The sequence below is a fragment of the Peromyscus californicus genome, unplaced genomic scaffold (assembly GCF_007827085.1).
Source record: "Peromyscus californicus insignis strain IS unplaced genomic scaffold, ASM782708v3 Scaffold_24__1_contigs__length_46423439, whole genome shotgun sequence".
In the NCBI taxonomy this organism is placed as follows: Eukaryota; Metazoa; Chordata; class Mammalia; order Rodentia; family Cricetidae; genus Peromyscus; species Peromyscus californicus.
Window position 1 is genome coordinate 34,379,385 of NW_026294535.1, and position 20,142 is coordinate 34,399,526.

The following is a 20,142-nucleotide window of genomic DNA, read 5'->3' on the forward strand; positions in this document are numbered from 1 at the left end:
TGGGTACCCTGGATAAAGAGATGACTTATGTGCTGTTTGAACACAGCAGGACAGTGGAGAACTTCATCACATGCTTTTAGAGACATGAAATCCAAACTTTAGGAATTACGTACTTCTGGAGTTTTTCAGTTAATATGTTCAGATTATTATTGAGCATGGATAAGTCTAACAATAGATAGGGAAATAAATTATAAATGAATAAATCATTGGTAAGTATGAAATGATAGTAAGTTGATACCAGGGCATGCTCACATTGAGATAGGAAATTGAAATCAAAGAATGAACGAGAAGGACTAAGAAGAAGCAGTCTGTGAAGGAAGAGATGGGTAGAGAAGCTGAGCTAGAATCCTCTCTAGAAGTATGGGCAGCTCACTTTGCCAATGTGTAGTGAGGAGGGATCAGATTTGGCTATGACATGGGATGTAGGTGTGGAGAAGCCAACAGAGCAGAGTTCCCAGAAGTATGAAGTGTTGCACTTTGTGCAATGCTGCTGAGACATTAGGTAAGAAGAGCAGCCATGCTGACTGGATTAGAACCAAGGCATCATGGGAGATGTCTTCACAAGGAGATTGATCTGAATGAGATTAGATTAGAAAGACATGATGAGAGAATGGGGCATGTAGTGGTTTGAAATGATATATTCCTTGTAACGATAAATAAAAAAGAAAGGCAAAGTGGGTACCTTTCGGTTGGCCCTGCCAAGGTATGCCACAAAGCAAACATGTCATGTGCAACCGAGTAAGTGCAAGAGGTTTATTGGGGGAGGGAAAGTGTGAAAGATTGAAAGGCCAAGTCAGAGTGAGGACATGAGAGATGCAGACAGACAGACTGACAGAGAGACAGAGAGACAGTGAGAACAGGGAAGAGACAAGAGGAAGAAGAGAGACGAGAGGAAAAGAGGCAAGAGAGCCATCTGTGTCTGGTGGGCACTTTCAAGGGGCGCATATGGCACAGAGCTGGCAGTGGAAAGGCCCCTGAAGGGAAGTGATGATGTAACTGCTTTGGTGACAGAGGCAGGCTGCAGCCAAGGTGGAAACTAACATCCCCATAGACTCATGTGCTTGGATGCTTAGCCTGTAGGGAGTGGAGATATTTGGAGGTGTGGCCTTGTTGGAGGAAGTGTGTCACTGTGAGGGTGAGCTTCTAGGTCTCCTGTGTTCAAGCTACACCCAGTGTGGGACACTTTACTTCCTCTTGCCTATGCATCAAGATGTAGAACTCTCAGCTCCTTCTCCAAGTACCATGTCAGCCTGCATGCCACAATGTCCCACCACGGTGATAATGGACTGAACTTCTGAACTGTAAGCCAGCCCCAATTGAATGTTTTCCTGTTTAAGAGTTGTCCTGGTCATGGTGTTTCTTCACAGCAATAGAAATCTTGACTAAAATTAGAGATGAGGATACAGCAGATAATTATGTACAGACCTTTTGCACTCAAGTCTTGTGCTAGTGAGAACAAAAGATGATATTATTGGAGGGCTGTATCCTGCTTCCTAAGATGCCATCCAAGATGACAGATTCCTGGGGTATTTGGTGCCATGATGAAGGTGATATAGAAAGAGGACAAACAGCTTGGAGGAGTGAGTGGACTGTGATTCCAACTGCACATGGAGACATCACCTTTATCAGGAGCTCAAGCCCTTCTATCAAGCCAGAAAGAAACTAGAAGCTGCCCAGGGAGGGTGTCAATAGTTTTGGAGACTTGGAGAAGAGAACTTTGGGTGGTGTTTCCTATGTTCTTTCAGGGTATGAGGCCCTGGGTTTCCTTAAACTTACTTAGAATTTCACAATTTTATGCACACACATACAATGTACTTCGTTCATATTCCTCCCCAATATCTTCTCCCATGCCCCTCCACTTCCCACAGAACTCCTTCCCATCTCATGCCTCTTCTCACTTAAGAGCATTTTGAGTATCGTGGCCATGGCATAAGTTAAGGTTGCTTGCATTTATGTGGGTGGGTGTTACTCACTTGAGCAAGGGCAATTACCAGTAACTACACCACTGAGGAATGTGACTCCTCTCCTCCCCCTGACCCCCAGCAACCATTAACTGCTGGTAGCCCCTGTGGGAAGGGAGGGATCACAGATACCAATTGCTCACCCAGAATGTAATGCTAATGAGTCCAGTATTGAGCAGGAAGTCACTGCTGCTGAGAATGTATGGGTGCAACAGCCATGTTATGTCTGGAAGGTAGCATTTCATAGCTCCCCTTCCCATCATCTTTATGGTACATACACTTCCAGTGCTTTGGGGAAACAAACTACCACATCTGTAATACGTCGGCTGGAGTTAGACCCAGATGTTGCTATTAATTGAATGGATATTAGATGGCTTGGATATGTTTAAGTATAAATTAAAAGAATAAGTCTCTCAATCAGTTACCATGAACAGTGTGTTCAAGGACTGAGGGATATACTGCATGTATCTGCAACAAGGAACAAGTTTTCCTTCTTAAACTTAAAACATGTCTTGTGGGTGGTCCCATGTCCTATTAGGGACAAAGGAGATGAGTCAGCTGGCTTTTGAATATTACCCCAGAATATCCAGGTTGTTGCATGTAACCAGGGTGTAGGCAATGGCTACATGTAGGTGTGGATATAGATAGGCACACACTATGTGTAGGTGAGGATATAGGCACATGTTATGTGTAGGTGAGGATATAGGCACATGCTATGTGTAGGTAGAATGTAGACACTGGTTATGTTTAGGTAAGGATGTAAGTGTTGGCTAAGTGTAGGTGAGGATCTAGATCCTATTAAGAGTGTCATGTTGATTTTTCACAATATATAAACCATTTCCCCAGAGACAGCATAGGAGAGTAAAGAAAGACAAGGTGTGCATTGAAAATCATTTAATGGCTATTTGTAGTTTTTCACAATGCGGTTAGTTTTGCCGATACAAGTTCATCTGTCTCAGAGCTAGTTGGTATGCATGAAGCTACTTTAAAGAACTTAAGGACTAGCACAGTCAATTCAATGTGTCCTGAATACCTCGTGGCCAGCTAAGGTATCGAACATTCTCTCAAGGGTTAACACAGACTGACTCATGAGTTAAGAATTGACTTTCAAGCACTATGAATGGGTCAACACTAAGATAATTCTTTTTTTGAAAGGTCACACATTTCCTGGTACCAAGTTTCTGAGTTGAAGCAGTCTCAGTTCTATCTACTCAGAATTCTGTTCCCTTAAAAACCCACCTTGCCCCACACAGTACCTGTTCTTAACTGTCTGGGTGCTGAGCCCACACAAGGCCTGGGAGCTCACACAGCTGCCATTTCACCCAAGATCTACTGTCTCCTTACGTATTTACTGTATGTCTATCCAACAGTGGGGAGATGAAGATTAATTCCGATGAAACTTAATGTGAATTACTTCATAGGTGAAGAACTGATGTACAGAGATGTGTGTGACACTCAATGCTAGATCACTGTCACCAGAATCTGCTGCTTTGGCTAACTGAATAAATGGAGGCTTTCCATAAAACAGTGAGCACATTAGTCAGCACTAAGCCTCTTAGGAAACAGTCTCCATGTTGCCCCTGTTTCTGATAAAAGCCTGCTTGTCTGAAGGGGAAACTGAGGAAATGTGACCTTTCCCATAACTACTTCTATAGCGAGAATGAGACAGAGTGAGCTGAGGTGGAGGCACACAGCGTTTAGACTCCACAGCCTTTAATGTACTGGGTGAGATCTCGGTTTTGACAGCGGTTTCTCCAGGCCACCCTGTGGAGGAGAGTGAGACAGGGGAAATGGTTAGAATTGTGTCCTCTGTCACCCACATTCTCAAACCTGTGAGGGGAAATAGTATAACAGTGACACTAATGGAGACTGTGTTCTGGGCCAAGATCTAGTGTGAAACACTGGCTATAGCTGCACCCAGAACCTACTGCTGCCTGATGGAGCTGTGTCTATAAGGCTGTTTGATCCTCTCCAAACCCTACTGCTGCCTGATGGAGCTGTGTCTACAAGGCTGTTTGATCCTCTCCAAACCCTGGGCAGAGCACAGGATACTCAATGTCACTGTGACATCACAGGCACAGAACTGTTAACTGATTCTACAAATAGTCTGGGGGCCTGAAATGGAATCAGTCATGTGTGGGAATTCTCACAATCTGGAGAAATTCTCTAAACCTAATGATGGAGTGAAAGGCCCCAGCTGTACCCACAGTGCTCAGAATAACACTTGGGTCTTAGAAAGACTCAACACACATATCAACAGAACCAGCAGTTCCCCCTTCCAGAGTTCCAACATACCATGCTCTAATGCCTTGTGGATCCCTCACAACCCTCTTTGCACATTGTATGGCTTGAGTGATGTCATCCTGGAGCAAAGCTGAAAGACAGGGGTGGGGAAGGACAAGGACTGTTACAGAAACCACTTTCAGTTCAGATCCAGCCAGCTTTCTTCTGTGACACTGAGCAGTGCATACAAGAAATTATTTTTGCAAGTGTCCCTGCATCTGTGATATTGGAGACAGCCTCTCTTGATTCTATGCAGGTGACATGGTCTAAGTCATTTTATTTCTCATTTATAAAGTCCCTGGGGGGGTTGGGATATACTTGAGTGTAGAGTGTTCTTGGGATTTCAACACTGATAAAAAGTAAAGAACACATTAAAGTCATGAGGGGTCACTGGAGGCTGTGGGACTGTCAGCTGCCTTGAGGGAAGTTCCTCTTTGTTCTCACACTGGATAATAGAACACACCAGAATTGTCACCTGGGTCTACCAGTGGAATTTATCCTAAAGAGAAACAGGGGCTGGACAGATGACTCAGTGGCTAAGAGCACTGGATGCTCTTCCAGAGGACTTGATTCCCAGCACCCACATGGCAGCTCTCAACTGTCTCTAACTCCAGTTGACTAAACAGGTACCAGGCATACAAGTGGTACACAGTCCCCTATGCAGGCAGAACACCCACACACATAAAGATAAATGAATACTTTAAGACAGAAAACAATGCACAAGCCTTGTGTGAATAAAGGTCTTCCTAGCGATTTATAATCTTGAAAAAGGAAGCAGCCAGGTGTTTTAAGACTCAAGACTAAAGAATGGTATTTTCAACATACAAAATATTGCTACTGCAAATTTGTTCAGTCTTTTTTTTTTTTTTTTTTTTTTTTTTTTGGTTTTTCGAGACAGGGTTTCTCTGGGTAGCTTTGCGCCTTTCCTGGATCTCGCGCCGTAGACCAGGCTGGCCTCGAACTCACAGAGATCCGCCTGCCTCTGCCTCCCGAGTGCTGGGATTAAAGGCGTGCGCCACCACCGCCCGGCTTGTTCAGTCTTTAAAATGAGAATTCTGGCAATTATGTGTTGCTATGGATGTAGTTTTGAGTAATAGCCATATCATGATTCTGTGCAAGTACAATTTCATTCATGTAAAGAAATGTAGAATCTGTACATGTTTTTATGGGAGTACATATGTGGATGATATAACTTTACGTGGACCTACAGCATAGATTCACAGTCTAGAAGAGTATTCTCCAAAGGTTTCCAGTTACATCAACTCTCTGAGCACTCACATTGGGAGTGATGTTCCTCTTTGCTTGTCGTTTCTAATACCTTTCAATGGCAGTAGAGAAGTGTGCAAAACGCTTTGAAAGTTAGGCTAAGCAGGCTACAAAGAACGTTCCACCATCAATTTTCTCCTGAAAATTTTAACAACCAAGTGTAACCGAGTAGGAACTAATAGTTCACTGTTTAGAGTGCTTGACTAAAATGTAGCAAGTCTTGGGTTCAATTCGCACACTGGGAAAATAGAACACCATTGACCAATTTAATTCATGCACTAAAAATTACATATTACTTCTCTCGCCGCATGAGCGCAAGTTCTCCCATCCCAGACCACAATCCTGATGTGAACCTTGTTTGTTTGTTTCTTGCTACAAACAAGTTTCATCTTAAATACATAAATGTGTGTTATTTTGTTAGATCATATAATTTCAATCTAAGAATTAGATTGTTTGGACATGCAAACTAAGGAGTTTAAAAACAGAACTTGATGTTAGTAATTCACTCTAAAATCCCTCAACACAAAGAGTAAATCAGCACATACACATAGAGGCCAGTTGGACAAAATTCCAGTGACTTAGTGGTACCTTGTCATATGGTCTTTATTATATTTATATCTTTTTAGTATATTTATATCATTATAGTAGTATCTTCATTTGTATATGTTAATCTTTATAACAAAATTCATTCTATCAAAAATGACACTACAACAATTTCCATAACTACCCCTAAGTAAACAGCTAGAATGGAAGTCTCCAGGATAAAACACCAATAAGGCTACTTATAATTAATTAACTAGTGCATATTCCAGAAACTTTCATCTGTTATAAAATGACAACTTCTTACAAATATTTATTTTTATTAATTTTAATTAAGTGTCTGTGTATGGGTGAATGCATTTGAATATAGGTTTAAAAAAATCTCATCAACATTTGATGATACTAAGCTCTTTATTTTTTTTAATTTTCTATTAATTTAACATTTGTGTCTGTGTGTGCTGGAATGTGCACCAATGTACCTGCACAGATATGTGTGTGTATGTAGAAGTCGGAGGACACCTCAGGAGCTGTTCTCTAGAAGCAGTTCATATTGTTTTTGAAACAGGGTCTGTCATTGGAACTGGCTTACAGATTAGTCTATCTGGTTGGCCAGTGAGCCCCATGGATCTGCCTGTCTCAGACTCCCCAGTGCTGGTCTTACAAATGCGTATCACCAAACTCAGCTTTTATGTGGGTGCTGAGGGTCAAACCTTCACTTAGGGAATTCTTCTGTCTGAGCTACCTGGCCAGCCTCTGTTTACACTGAGTATTCATTCAGTGATTTTGGAGGTGGAACCAAGGACCTCTGATTGGTAGGCAGGGCATTCTATCGCCAAGCTATGCCCTAAACCTAATGTCTTCCTTGGCTAACATTGATGTGAATAACAATGACTTTCTAACAGTCCAGTCTCCCCAGGTTCCTGATGCTTCCTTCAGTCATGTCTCCTGCACAGAGTCTCAGCTCTTGAACATAAGGGCAGGGGGGTGTTTTCTATCCCTCTAACCCGCCTTGTCTTACCGCTGCAGGATATCCCACAGGCATTCACTGCTCTCGGGGTTTTGCCATCATTACACCAGTATCGGCTATTGATCTGAAATATCCCATAGTCGGTGCTTTGGTCCCCACGGTTGTAGTTTGTAGCTCGTGTGTTATAGTTACTCTCATGCTGAGCCAAACACACCCCTACAAAGAAAAAGAATATTCATCAATAAGCAGCAACATGATTAATATTGGAAACCAAATTAGCTCTTTGATCATGACTTATTTACAAGTGATTTATGTTATAAGTATAACCATATCATTAACTTATAAAGCATGCTAACACTAGTTCAGCCTGAGTCTGGCTGCATTGCCCAGTGTATTCTCTAGTCTCAAGTGATCCTCTTTCCTCTGTCTTTCCAGTAGGTGGAATTGATGTACCTAGTCAGCAAGTAATTTTCAGGTACTCAAATCTCTTTGAGGACAAATCAATTTGCACTGAGAATAAACAGGATAAGGGTTTTTTTTTAATGCTAAAATAGATGAACTGGTCACAGTGGTGCTCACTTTTATTCCCAGCAGTCTGTAGGCAGAGGCTAGTGAATCTGTGTGGGTTTGAGATCAGCCAACTTCCAGGCTAACCAGGGCTATACAGTGAAACCCTGCTCCCTCCTCCCCAAAATAAAATAGCTGTTTCTTCCATTGCTTTTCCCTACTCCATCTATCCTCAAGGTCCCTCCCTAAAATAGAAACACAAATAGTAGTTAGGTGGATTTTGTAAATTATTATCAAATACATATGCTAATAAAAGGTGTCCTTTTTAGGAAAATAAGTATTTCCTCAGAGAGTTGTTCTTAAACCCAAGGGGAATTTGTACATGAGAAATCTTTTTTCTTCTCTGTGTCACTAAATATCCTAGTTTGGCACAAAACATGCAATCTCCTGCCTCAGCGTCCCATTGCTTAGATTCCAGGAGTGCATACCATCACAAATGGCTGATGAGAATATTGAAAATGAGAACATTAGAACAGGAGAAGCTATTCTGTAAATTCATCCATCCATCCATCCATCCATCTATCTATCCATCCAACCATCCATCCACCCATCCATCCACCCACCTCACCCTCCATCTATCTATCATCCACACATACATCTGTCTGCTCATTCGCTCTTCATGGACAATTAGTTATTGAGTAGTAACAGCCTTAATCCAATCTGAAAAACATACTAGTTACAAGGACATAGTAAGCCATGAACAACTTTGCCTCATCCACGTCTTCCTTTGCGCAGAACGAAAGGCCTTCCCACAGTGAAGAAGAGTACCAAATCATTTCATACTCAGGTTAAGACCTCACTGAAGCAGCAACTAGCGAGAAATAGGATCCCTCTGCCCTGCATAGGAAGTTCAGAAAGTCTGAAAAAAAATTTTCTCTAAAGGTCCATACCATGGTCAGAGAAATGAAGACACATCCCAGTCACCCCAGGCTCTCAGAACTCAAGTTCTGAATGAGTGAGTCCTCCCATCTTTTCTCACCCCCTGTGGACTATTGAGTCTGAAGCAACTGGAAAACCTAGTGACTCTCCAAGAGCACCTCAGGTCCTATTGCCATAGCCTGGGAAGATGTCCCCTCCCATGCCCTCACTTCAGTATCTCTGATGAAAAAGATGAACGCTGATGTTTTTAATCAAACTAGTCAAACACGCAGGAATGCTAAAACCTTATTGACCCCAGCTCCCTCTCTGCTCACTGATTTCTTCCTTGTACCTGTTCTGCAGAGGGTGATTATCTGGAGGGGTCAAGAAGAGGAGACTTACAGTTGGCCAGGCTGATTCCCCTGTAGCCATCCATTCCATGGCTTTTCAGAGTTCTGGCGAACTCACAGCGTTCATAGACCTTGGCCTGGACAGTGACAGAAAGCAGGAGGAGCCCCAGAGAGAGGAGAGCCTTCATGTTGACCTGGAAGCTGGATCCGCTGCAGGCTGAGTAGAGAAGGCAAGCCTCCTATTTAAACATCCTCCAAGTTCCTCCTTTCTGTAGCAGCTGTGGCCTCCAATCTTTGAGCTGTGTGTAAAGGAGAAGTTCCTGCTGTTCTGACTTCTGCATTTGTCCTTCTTTCTTCAAAAGTTTGATGAGAGATGTTCTGGGGGTCCAGCAGTAAATGCACACTACTTATTTTAAAGTGCTTACAGATGTGGATCATTAAGAATGGAGAGCTAGTTCTCTTTCTGGAAGGGGGTTTTTCTTTCATTTTATTGTGAAGTTTAACAACTAAAAGAAAAAAACACAATTAATATTTACAGTTAAAACCAGCAACTACTTTTCACCAACATTCCTTCATATCAAATTGTTCTGTGTGCATCCACCATTTTGCATTGATTTTTAATTGAATCACTTCATGTGTGTTTCCCCCAATTGGACCTACTGCATGTCCTTGCTCTCTAGAAGGCTGGGTCCCATGGTATCACATTGCTTAGCCAGTTTCTACTCTAGAATGTTTTCATTGCTAATGTTCTATTTGTATTTCTATTATCGCTGAGACTCCTGTGGACATCATTCCTAGCTCCTTTTACAATCATGCTTTGCTTCTTGTGGAGACCCACAGAGGTTTCCTAGTGAGAACTTACTCAGGTTCTGAGAATCTGAGCTTGCTTTACCCAGCAGGACTGCAAAATGGGATGATTTTACCACAAATGTGGTTACCAGGTGTTTGGAAGGGTCTATACTTGGCAGTATGGTGTGCTTTGATCTTGCAAGGGGGAGGTCTTTTGTCCCACTCCTTGGCATGTTATAAAAATCCCTCTTGAATAAAGCTACAAGGCTGCTGGGTATTGATCCAGGACCTTCCAGAGCTATCCTGTGATTCTGTCTTTCTTCTCACTGGCTAGGTCTATCTTTCTATTTAATATTTTCTCATTCCTCTCTCCTCCTCCTAAGAATACTTCAAAAGGTTGGAGCTGGGCTTCCACAGCCTCTCCTCTCCATGTTAATACATAAAGGATCACCATAAGCAATAGGACTTCAAAACTAAAACTGAACCAAACATATAACTCTAACTATGTGCAACTTTTTAAAGGGATCATCTTAGAAGGCTGTGGGTATTTTTCAAATAAAGTTTTCATTTGCTGATACAGAGAAGACAACAAATGGAATTTTTTCAATGTTTAATTATTATTTTTATTCTATGTGCATAGTCATTTTTGACCGCATGCATGTCTGGGTACCCTATGTGTGCCTGATCTTATGGAGGCCAGAAAAGGATGTCAGATGTAGTGGAGTTTCAGTGAAGTTACAGTTCCCAGTTACAGGCCACCATGTGGGTGCTGGGAACTGAACCTGGGTACTCTGGAAGAGCAATTGCTCTCAACTACTGAGCTACCTTGCCAGCCCCTGTGGGTATTCTTAAAAAAGACACTATGAGAAAGCAAAAGCATCAGACCCTGGATCTCTGTACTGGAGCACAGATTCCATGTCACACACAAAGTCACCCTAATTTCCATCAGTGGCAGTTACTGTGCTGGACACACAGAGAACCCCCAGTACTTGTTTGTCACCCTAAGCTGAAGTGAAGGCGCTGATCTAATGTGTCTATTAGAAAGGGAAGTGGTGCTATAGATGTCCTAAATTATTTATCCTGGGGCAGGAGATATAGACAGTGACAAGATTTAATAATTTCTGGGCAGGATTTGTTTCCAGAGAAATTTGCTTTATATTACATGTTTTATTTGGTAAGTTTTATAAATTTTTGCCATCTTAAGAAAAGTGGTGATAATTCCCAGATTTGTGTCATATTGTAATGAAGTATTATTTACTTACTTTCTTTTTTAATTTGTTAGTTTTTGTTTTGTTTTGTCGTTTGAGACGGCCATGTTGTGAAGTCCTGGTTGGCTGAGAGTTTGTAGGGATCCCCTTGCCTCTGTCTCATGGGAATTTCCACAACACTCAGCACAACTTCCTTCTGCTTATTCTTGATTCACAATCTATTCGGCTTCCTTGTGGCCAAAAGTAGAAGAAAATTAATCCTTTGTGCCAAGTCGGAGGGGCTTCAGGCCTAGAAGAGGGAACCCATGAAGGCTCTCTCCAGCTTTTGACTAATGTCTGAAATGCAAACCAACTGTAAAAGACAAGGATTTGTCGCAATTTATGATGTTTCTAAAGAATGTCCTGTGGGCAGAGGGCTGGGCACTCAGTTCTGACTCTACTCCCTTGCAAATTCCATTAAAATATTGACTAAAGATTCTTTAATGCATATGTCAGATGTAGCCAACTGCTTTTCTACCACATACCCCAGAAGCTGAGGTGGGAGTTTATTAGAGTACAGGAGTTGGAGAGCAGCCTGAGGACCACAGTGAGACATGTTCTCAAAAACCAAATGAAGGGGCTGGAGAGGTGGCTCATCAGTTAAAAACATTGACTGTTCTTGCAGAGGGCCCAGGTTCAGTTCCCAGCATCCACATGGTGACTCACAACCATCTGGAACTTCAGTGCAGGGGGTCTGACACCTTCTCCTGGTCTCCACAACACCAGACACACACATGGCACACAGGACACACGTAGGCAAAGCATCCATAGGCATAAAAATAAATATTTCAAGTAGGGAAGCCAACAAGGGCAAGGGAAGTAGAGAAAGTAAGAGGACAGATGAGAAACAGCACAAAAACTCTGCAATCAAGATAGAAAGATGGTAGTCTAGGAGACAGGGGAGCTGACACCTAAGGGTGCAGAAAGGGAAGTCAAGGAAAATCAAGCTGGCTCTTGACCTACAACCTAGAAAATACTAGGTGAGTAGAAGCCACACTATATGGCCATCTGTGAGTAGTAAGGCTGGTTGGGAGTCTCTGTGTTAAACCCCCAGACAGGAGAACAGATTGTTGACTCTTCAGTCTGCAGAGATAGATGGAAGTCATTCTTTGAGATGATGATCTATAGACTCTGGACTGGACCATCATCCACTACACTACACAGCTGTGGGTCTATGATGTAGGTTGGTGGTACAATGCTGCCTGGCACTCGTGAGGTATTTTTTTAACCCAAGCACTTAGAAAGAAAAAGGAAAGAAGTAGAAAAGAGAGGAGGGGTGTAAGTTACAAGAAAAAGGCAGATTAAGTTAAATGGGTAAATTAAATAGAAGTCTACATTCTCAGCCCCAAGCCATTCTCCCACCCACTTCCTTTGATGTTATTGAGATAAGTCCGCACTCTAGTCCAAGCTATCCTGGAACTCACTACACAGTTCACCTTAGGTACACAATAATGATTCTACCTCGGCCCCATATGTCCTAGGATTACATGTGAGCCACAAAGCCCCTTACTTTGAATCAGCCCTCTCTGAGTTCTGGGCACCTTGATTTCTGTCTCCCAGGCAAGAGCCTGTAGGATCTGAAGCAGGACAAAAGACCTGCTGTTGCTAACATTCAGCCCCACGATGAAGCAGCAGATACTACTCAATCCCTCTGGCGGGCACCCTCTGGTTACAGACTGTCCGTTCAGCTCCTTGGAGCTTAAGACTGTTTCCTATCAACCAAAGCTCACCAGACACTGGATGGAAGCCAATGCCTGAAAACACAAAGCAGAGAAGAGGGGCTAACCAGCAGTTCTCAACCTGAGAACCCTCTGCGGAGGCAGGGGCTGCCTATCAGCTATTTGCATTACAATCCATAACAGTAGCAAAATTACAGTTATGGAGTAGCAACAAAATAATGTTATGGTTGGGGGTTCAGCACAACATGAGGAACTGTATTAAAGGGTCGAAGCGTTAGGAAGGTTGAGAACCACTAGAAGAGGAAATAACTCAACACCAAATAAAATAGGAATCACAATGAATGCTTCGGAGATCAGAGAAAAATATCACATGCATGGAACAAAGATACTGTAATAAAGAAATAATCAGAAAACAGAATATAAATTATAAATCATATCATATTTAGAATGAGATTTGAAACTGGAAGGGAGATAGCACCTAGGAATCTCATGAATAAATTTTTTTCTGCAGATGGCTTTTCCCCCCATGACTAAAGGTTCCCAATACTGTACAGGCAATCCTAGGTGTGTGAGTTTCTTGTGACACTATTTCCTCAATCCTATTTTGTACCAGTAGTAAATAATTAAAATTTATTTTGGCCACTACATAAGGACATGTTGGGGGAAACTACATGAAAGCAAACAGTCTTTGAAAATCCTTGATGTGGTCAATCAAGATCAGCTGCGATGCTGAAAGTAGTCTTTGGTACGCATTTTGTCCAAGAATGAAAACGATGCTGCAGGGCTATATGCAGTAACTGCTGAGGACCTCAAGAGACCATGGGTGAGCCGCTGTGATGCTACCCCCATGGAGTTTTGGCTCAGGGGTACAGAGGACCTACCCTCACCTGTGTTGTGGAAGCAAGGATGCTAAGATACGGGGGTGGGGTGGTGGGACAGCCCCTTCTGCTCACCCAAGGGGGAAAAAGATGCTAAAAGGTCCTTTCTCCACTGTGGTTCATCTAGCTGGACAATAGTTTGTGACACAGCACCCCTACCCTGTCTGGGTCAGATTTGCTACCTGCCTCAGCAAGACGTGACCCCAGCCCACATATGGCATTTAAATGGCATCATGAGTTACATGGGTTGATAGGAAATGCCACATAATTTGGGTGCACTGAATTCAGACATGTATATTTTTATTAAAAGATTAATGATCACTTTCTGGCTTTCTAGTCATCCATGACTGCAATTGAAACTGCTCTCACTGAAAATTAGATGAGGATGCTGGAGAGCTGGGTCCCCTGATGCAGACTCCCAACATCACTGACATTTAATGCTGGCTGTCATCTTGTTGGTGTTGCCTTTTGAGTCGGGTTTATTGTTAGAAGAAATCACATTATTCAACATATTCTAGAGGACCAAACAACAGGAATTGGTTATACGGCGCTGCTAATACCGTGCTACAGTTTTGAGCAAGACTCAGAAGTTGTTGTTTGGAAGCAGGTTGCTTGAACAGTTAGCTTGAAGAAGAGCAGTAGCCCAGTAAAATCCTGCTGTGTACTGACCCCAGGCCTCTGGAGAATTCACTGTTGCTGCTGCTGCTGCTGCTGCTGCTGCTGCTGCTGCTGCTGCACACTCACTCTCTCTGTCCATTTTCTCATTTCCTATACTCTGCCTTGCCCACTCTGCTGTGGACATGAGCTAGCAGTCTGAAGTTCACCTACATGCCATTGGAATGCAATGCCCTTCTCTCGTCTCCTCAGCGGCATCTCAAGTGTTTTTTTTTTTATCACATTTTCTGCTTGCAACTTTCTTTCTTACTAGTCCTAAGAGAGTGCAAGTCATGCAGGGTACTGAAGGAGCTGAGGGTGGGTGGTCAGTATTGTGAAAGGAGGCTGTGTGGAAAGGCAGGGAGAACACGGCATACACATTGGGAGGAGTCACCAAAACCAGTTTGAAAAGTAAAAACATGTTTGTACAAGAGACACTGAATGTTAAGACACTTCTGTGGATATGTTCGAAATGTGAAACCAGTTTCACAAAAAGTATCCTTGGCTTTAAGCCCTTAACCAACTTTTAGCAGTTTTCTATATTGGGTGTCTTTGCATGTTTTTAATCTAACACCCTCAGTGGACAGTGTTGGTTCCCAGGTGTTTAACTAGCAACTCCAATTGCCTACGCAGGTCATTTACTTGTTCCTCAGGAACCAGGAAGTTTGGGCCTTCATAGAGTTTATAGAAGAGTGTCATGGTGACTGAAAAGAGCTTTCAAGTGTGAATTGCACAAACAGCTGGGCACAGTGTCTGTTTGGGAATAGACAGTGATAATCCAGTGGGAGAGATTCCATCTGAGAACTACACGACCGGTGTCCCAAAGAGAGAGGTGTGGAAATTTAGGTAGAGTGGGACTGAAGGGGCATGATAAAAAAAAAGACCAGAGGAAGTACTGAAGAGATGGCTCAGACGTTAAGAATATGGTTGTTCCTGCAGAGGACCAGGGTTTGATTCCTACCACCCACATGGAGGCTCATGACCCTCTGTAACTCCTAGCCCTATTCTGGTCTCTGTGCGCACCAGGCACACACATGCTGCACATATATACATGCAGGCAATGCATTCATGCACATAAAATAAAAATAAATCCTAAAGGAGAAATAAGAAGACCGTGGCCAGAGAAGGCTGCAGAAGACATCGAAGGCAGAACAGTATTGAAGAGCAAGAAAGATGAGACTGAAGGGCGGGGCCAGACCTATATGCTTAATCCCCCAAGCACTGGAATCTACAACTTAACCCCAAAGACAAGCAGAAACTATTTATGAATATTAGCCTGCAGAGTAACAGGCTCAAAATCTCTCCTAAAAACCATGTTAGAGCCGGGCGGTGGTGGCGCACGCCTTTAAGCCCAGCACTCGGGAGGCAGAGCCAGGCGGATCTCTGTGAGTTCGAGGCCAGCCTGGGCTACCAAGTGAGTCCCAGGAAAGGCGCAAAACTACACAGAGAAACCCTGTCTCGAAAAACCAAAAAAAAAAAAAAACATGTTAGATCCAACTCTAAGAGAGCTGTTATATGTCTGCCGTATCTGGGTGCCAGAGCATATTGGGTTATGGGTGGGAGTAAGAGGCAGCAGGAGGTATTTCTGAGAGTGTACAGTCAAGAGTTGGTCACAATCTAGACTGTGTGGTTATAAATGAAAAAGAAATAATGGTCACTTATACTTATCAAATGTTCAAAGGGGCAATCATTTAAGCTTTAAATGGTCACAGAAGTCATATGCTTGAATATCCATTTTACAGATGAATAATAGGTGTGCTGTATGGGTAATGTATCTCATTCAAAGAAATGCAGTAAGTGGCTTGGGTTTTAGATTCAGGTAATTTCACTCCTCTTTTGTATGCACCACAGTACCTTGTAAAATAGAATTGAAAGGAGAATGAAGTCTTTTGGGACTCAGTTCTAAGCCTTGACTCACTGTAAGGTGTCCATCCATCCACCCCAGTTCTCACCCTACACACTGTAAGGTGTCCATCCATCCACCCCAGTTCTCACCCTACACACTGTAAGGTGTCTATCCATCCACCCCAGTTCTCACCCTACACACTGTAAGGTGTCCATCCATCCACCCCAGTTCTCACTCTACACACTGTAAGGTGTCTATCTATCCCTTTATTGATTTCTGTCTCTGACACCATTCTGTATTTTATATATATATATCATATATTAAACATGAGTTTTCAGGCTGAAGAGTTGGCTCTGTGGTTAAGAGCAATTGCTTCTCTTGCATAGGACCAGAGTTCAACTCCCAGCATCCACAGGGTGGTTCACAAGTGTCTGTGACTCCAGTCCCAGGGAATCTGACACACTGTTCTGACCTCTAAGGGTAGCAGGCATGCACATGGTGCACAGACATATTGTGTAGGCAAAGCACCTCCACACATAAAATGACAAAAAAAAATCTAAAACAAATTTTCAATTAAGATGTGAGTTTTCTTTTAAGATGTCTGTCTAATGTCAGGGAATGCTACTAAGAATCTGCAGAGCATTTATGAATAGACATCCCAGCTGCTGAAAAACTGATTAGGCCTTTCTTTGTGAACACTTTCTCAGTTCTCCATTGTTTCTGTTATCTTAAACTTTCAGGACCAAAACAAAAAGAACTTTGGCTGAAAGTCTTCCTCTTTGTACATTGTAAACAGATGTTTCCTTCCTACTTTTGCTATGGTATAAAATCCTCTTCTGAATTTACACAATGACTGGACATTCCACATTAAGAAATATAATTGGGAAATTATAGTGCAATCTCTAAGTAAAATTTCAAACACATTATGAAATCTAGTCTTGTTTGCAGAGATCTAAAATGTTCCCATTTTTGTTTCCTGTTTTCAAGATTTCATTTCTGCATTGTGATCTTTGCATCTGAGGTTCCATAAAGTATTTGCACTCATGTCTATGCAACAATATACTTGTTAAATTCACTTTAATTGAACTAGAAATTGTTTATTTCAACTTCTAACTGAGCTGTAATAACAGTACCAACTGTTGGGAAGGTTGAGGAAACTGTCACAAACTTAGCAAGTGACACAAAATGCTTTAACTTCTTTTCTTTCCTCCTTCCCTTGGTCCTGGGGATCAAATCCACAGTTCTGTGCATTCTGGATCCCTGTTCTACCACAGAGCTATACCCTCAGCCCAAATACGTATGTATCCATATAACAAAAGATGGCCCCCCTCCCTTTCTACAACACTCCTAAGTTATTTTGAACAATGATAGTGTCATGGTCATTTAAGGTTGCCTTTGTCTTCAGGTCCCCACATATACAGGCAAACCATCTCCCACGGCGCTCCACCCTCACTCCTGAGCTACTCAGATGTTCACTCTAGCCCATCTTACTCCTCTCTCCCTCTCTCCTCCAGCTCTTGGAGGTGTCTAGTTGCTTGCGTGGGACAGTCTACTCCTTAGTCAAGCAGAAATTGAAATCAGACACACAGCATCATTTATACATTAGAAAAATATATTTTGGAGGTCAAAATGGTTTTCATTAGGGGTGAGGAAACACATACACCAGGCACACAGAGACATAAGACCCTCTACAAACCAGAGTGGGGATTTGGGGAGCCGAAGCCAAGCCTCTCCTTGAGGGCTGTTTCACTTGCTTGTTTTGTTTTGTTTTGTTAAGTCTTCAAGAGGGCTTCCTCCCCTAATTTGGAGTTAGTTGGTTTGAAGAAAGCCCATAAGGTCTCTGTTTTAAGCTGCTAGCTTTTGTTTCAGGTGGGGAGAGTGAGGAAGAAGCCAGCCATCTTGGAAGTTCCCCACCTTCATTCCCTAGTCGTGGCCCCCGTCCCTGTCTGCCTGTCTACCAGGGACTCTGTCTCATTGCTGTCCCACTCATTTTCTCCTCTCAGAGCTCACCCTAACTGCTAAAGGTTGGGGGCAGCTCTAACCGCTTCCAAGCTGTCAACGATGGTGATACAGAAGGGGCAGCAGTCAGAGTCCTACGAGGAGAGACGATCTAAGGAGCCACGATAAAACTTAACAGATGGCAAAGATCCGGGATGCAAGACCACCCTGCGATGGCAGCACGGGTCCTTGAAGTAGGTTATGTGAGGAGGTCGCATCTGTAACCTCCAAAAAGTGAGGCTCTTAGCACTTCTATAATCTCCACTGAGAGTGTAGTTTGGAAGACAGATGTGGCAGGTCTGGCCTTAGTAGAGGAAAAGAACAGCCAACAAACCATCCGGAGAACTCTTGGCAGACTTCGTCACAGGCTAGCAAGCCTGCTGATTTCTTTTCCACTGCTATCCACCGCGTGATGACACTGAGGGAGGCCATTGGTTTGGCTGAAGAGCTTGAGACTTCTCACTGGCCAGTGTAAGTTCAGAAGTTGACCACAGGGTCTCCACCATTACAAACTCAGGGGGAGCATTAAGAGACGAAGATCGTGAGCAAAACTCTTGGACGTTTTGACTAATGTAAGTCCTATTTAGTAAGGGGGTGTGCAATCATATAGCTGTCTAGATCATGGACCAGAACTCTGTAGAAGAATAAGGTCGGAGAAGTGGTCCTTTGTGGTGATATTGTGTTCCCCATAATACTGTGCACCCTAATAAACTTATCTGGGGTCAGAGAACAGAACAGCCACTAGATAGATATAGAGGCCAGAAAATGGTGGCACACACACCTTTAATCCTAGCATTCTGGAGGCAGAGATCTGGATGAGTTCAAAGCCACACTGGAAACAGCCAGGCATGGTGACACACCGCCTTTAATCCCAGGAAGTGATGGCAGGAAGCAGAAAGGTATATAAGGTGTGAAAACCAGGAACTAGAGCCTGGGTAAGCTTTTAGGTTTTAGCAGCAATTCAGCTGAGATTCATTCTGGATGAGGACTCAGAGGCTTGAGGAAACAGGATCGGCTGAGAAGTTGGCAAGGTTAGGTTAGCTGTGGCCTGCTATGTTTCTCTGATCTTTCAGCATTCACCCCAATACCTGGCTCCAGGTTTGTTTTTATTAATAAGACCTTTTAAGATTGGTGTTACATCTGGCACCCCATGTTGGGCGCCAAATGCAGACAAAATTCTAAACAGTCTTAGTAAATAAACACAGAGCCAAATACAGAGTTAATAGTCAAAGAGATCAGAGCAAGAGCCATGACTAGCTTTAGCTTACCAACAGCAGCAGCTTCCCCCGAGAGAGCTTCTTCCTGTCTGACTTGTCTTTTTATTGCCTTTCTGTTCTGCCTTCTCATTGGCTCTAAACCCAACCACATGACTTCCTCATCACTGCCTGTCTATACAGACCTCCAGGTCTCTATGGTTGGTACTGGGATTAAAGGTTCGTGTCACCATGCTTGGCTGTGTCCTTGACCACACACAGACTCTGCCTGCCATGTGATCAGATTAAGGGTGTGTGCTACCACCGCCGGACTTCTGCTTAATGGCCTGATCTCCAGGCAACTTTATTTATTAACATACAAGTAAAATCACATTTCAGCACAAATAAAATATCACCATATTCCTTATATCTAGATTGCCATAAGTTTTGTTTGATAGGTCAAAATATAACTGTACAATTAGCTGTTTGTTAGATCAGACTCCTGCATGTGGAGTAAATGGCTAAATTCTGTAAGAGAAATCAGTTAAAAAAATTGTCTTGTTGGCCATACCCCCCAGCTATTTTCTCTGCCCATGTACCAGACACAATGTTCAGTGGGAGTAAACACTAGGGGCCAGACCTGAGTGAAATCCAGATTCCACTCACTGAAGTCACAACCAGACATCAATATCTAATTGATAATCTAAAAGAAAAATATAATCCCATTAGGTCTTTTTTTTTATATAGGATTGTCCAGCAATTTCCCAGAGGTACCACTCGGGTAATCCTGAATAATTTTCCCAAGTGTGTGAGTTTGACAGAGTATCTGGCAGCCTCCTTTAATCAAGGAATGAACATGGACAGTTAGGGTTCAGGTCACATTACACATTACTCTTCTAGAAAAAGAGTGCTTCATAGTAGATAAAATACATTTTTTTAATCAAGAAGGGATTCATTAGTGAGAACTAGTTGTTCAAATAACATCTTAGATGGTTAAGCATAATGTCTGAGCACTCCTGTCCTTGGACCGATAAAGAAATATACTGATCATTTTAACCCTGGCTGT

General features: G+C 42.8%; 1 protein-coding gene across 1 annotated transcript; it reads right to left on the reverse strand.

The window, feature by feature from the left end:
- Positions 1-2,840: 2,840 nt before the first annotated feature.
- LOC128119811 (lysozyme C-2) lies at positions 2,841-12,861 on the reverse strand. The gene is made up of 5 exons (XM_052753430.1): positions 10,844-12,861; positions 8,845-9,298; positions 7,069-7,233; positions 4,257-4,335; positions 2,841-3,725 (listed from the first exon to the last, which is right to left on the reverse strand). Exons 2-5 carry the CDS (start codon positions 8,978-8,980, stop codon positions 3,659-3,661), a joined length of 447 nt encoding a protein of 148 aa, XP_052609390.1. The 5' UTR covers positions 8,981-9,298; positions 10,844-12,861; the 3' UTR covers positions 2,841-3,658.
- Between the last annotated feature and the right edge of the window lie 7,281 nt (positions 12,862-20,142).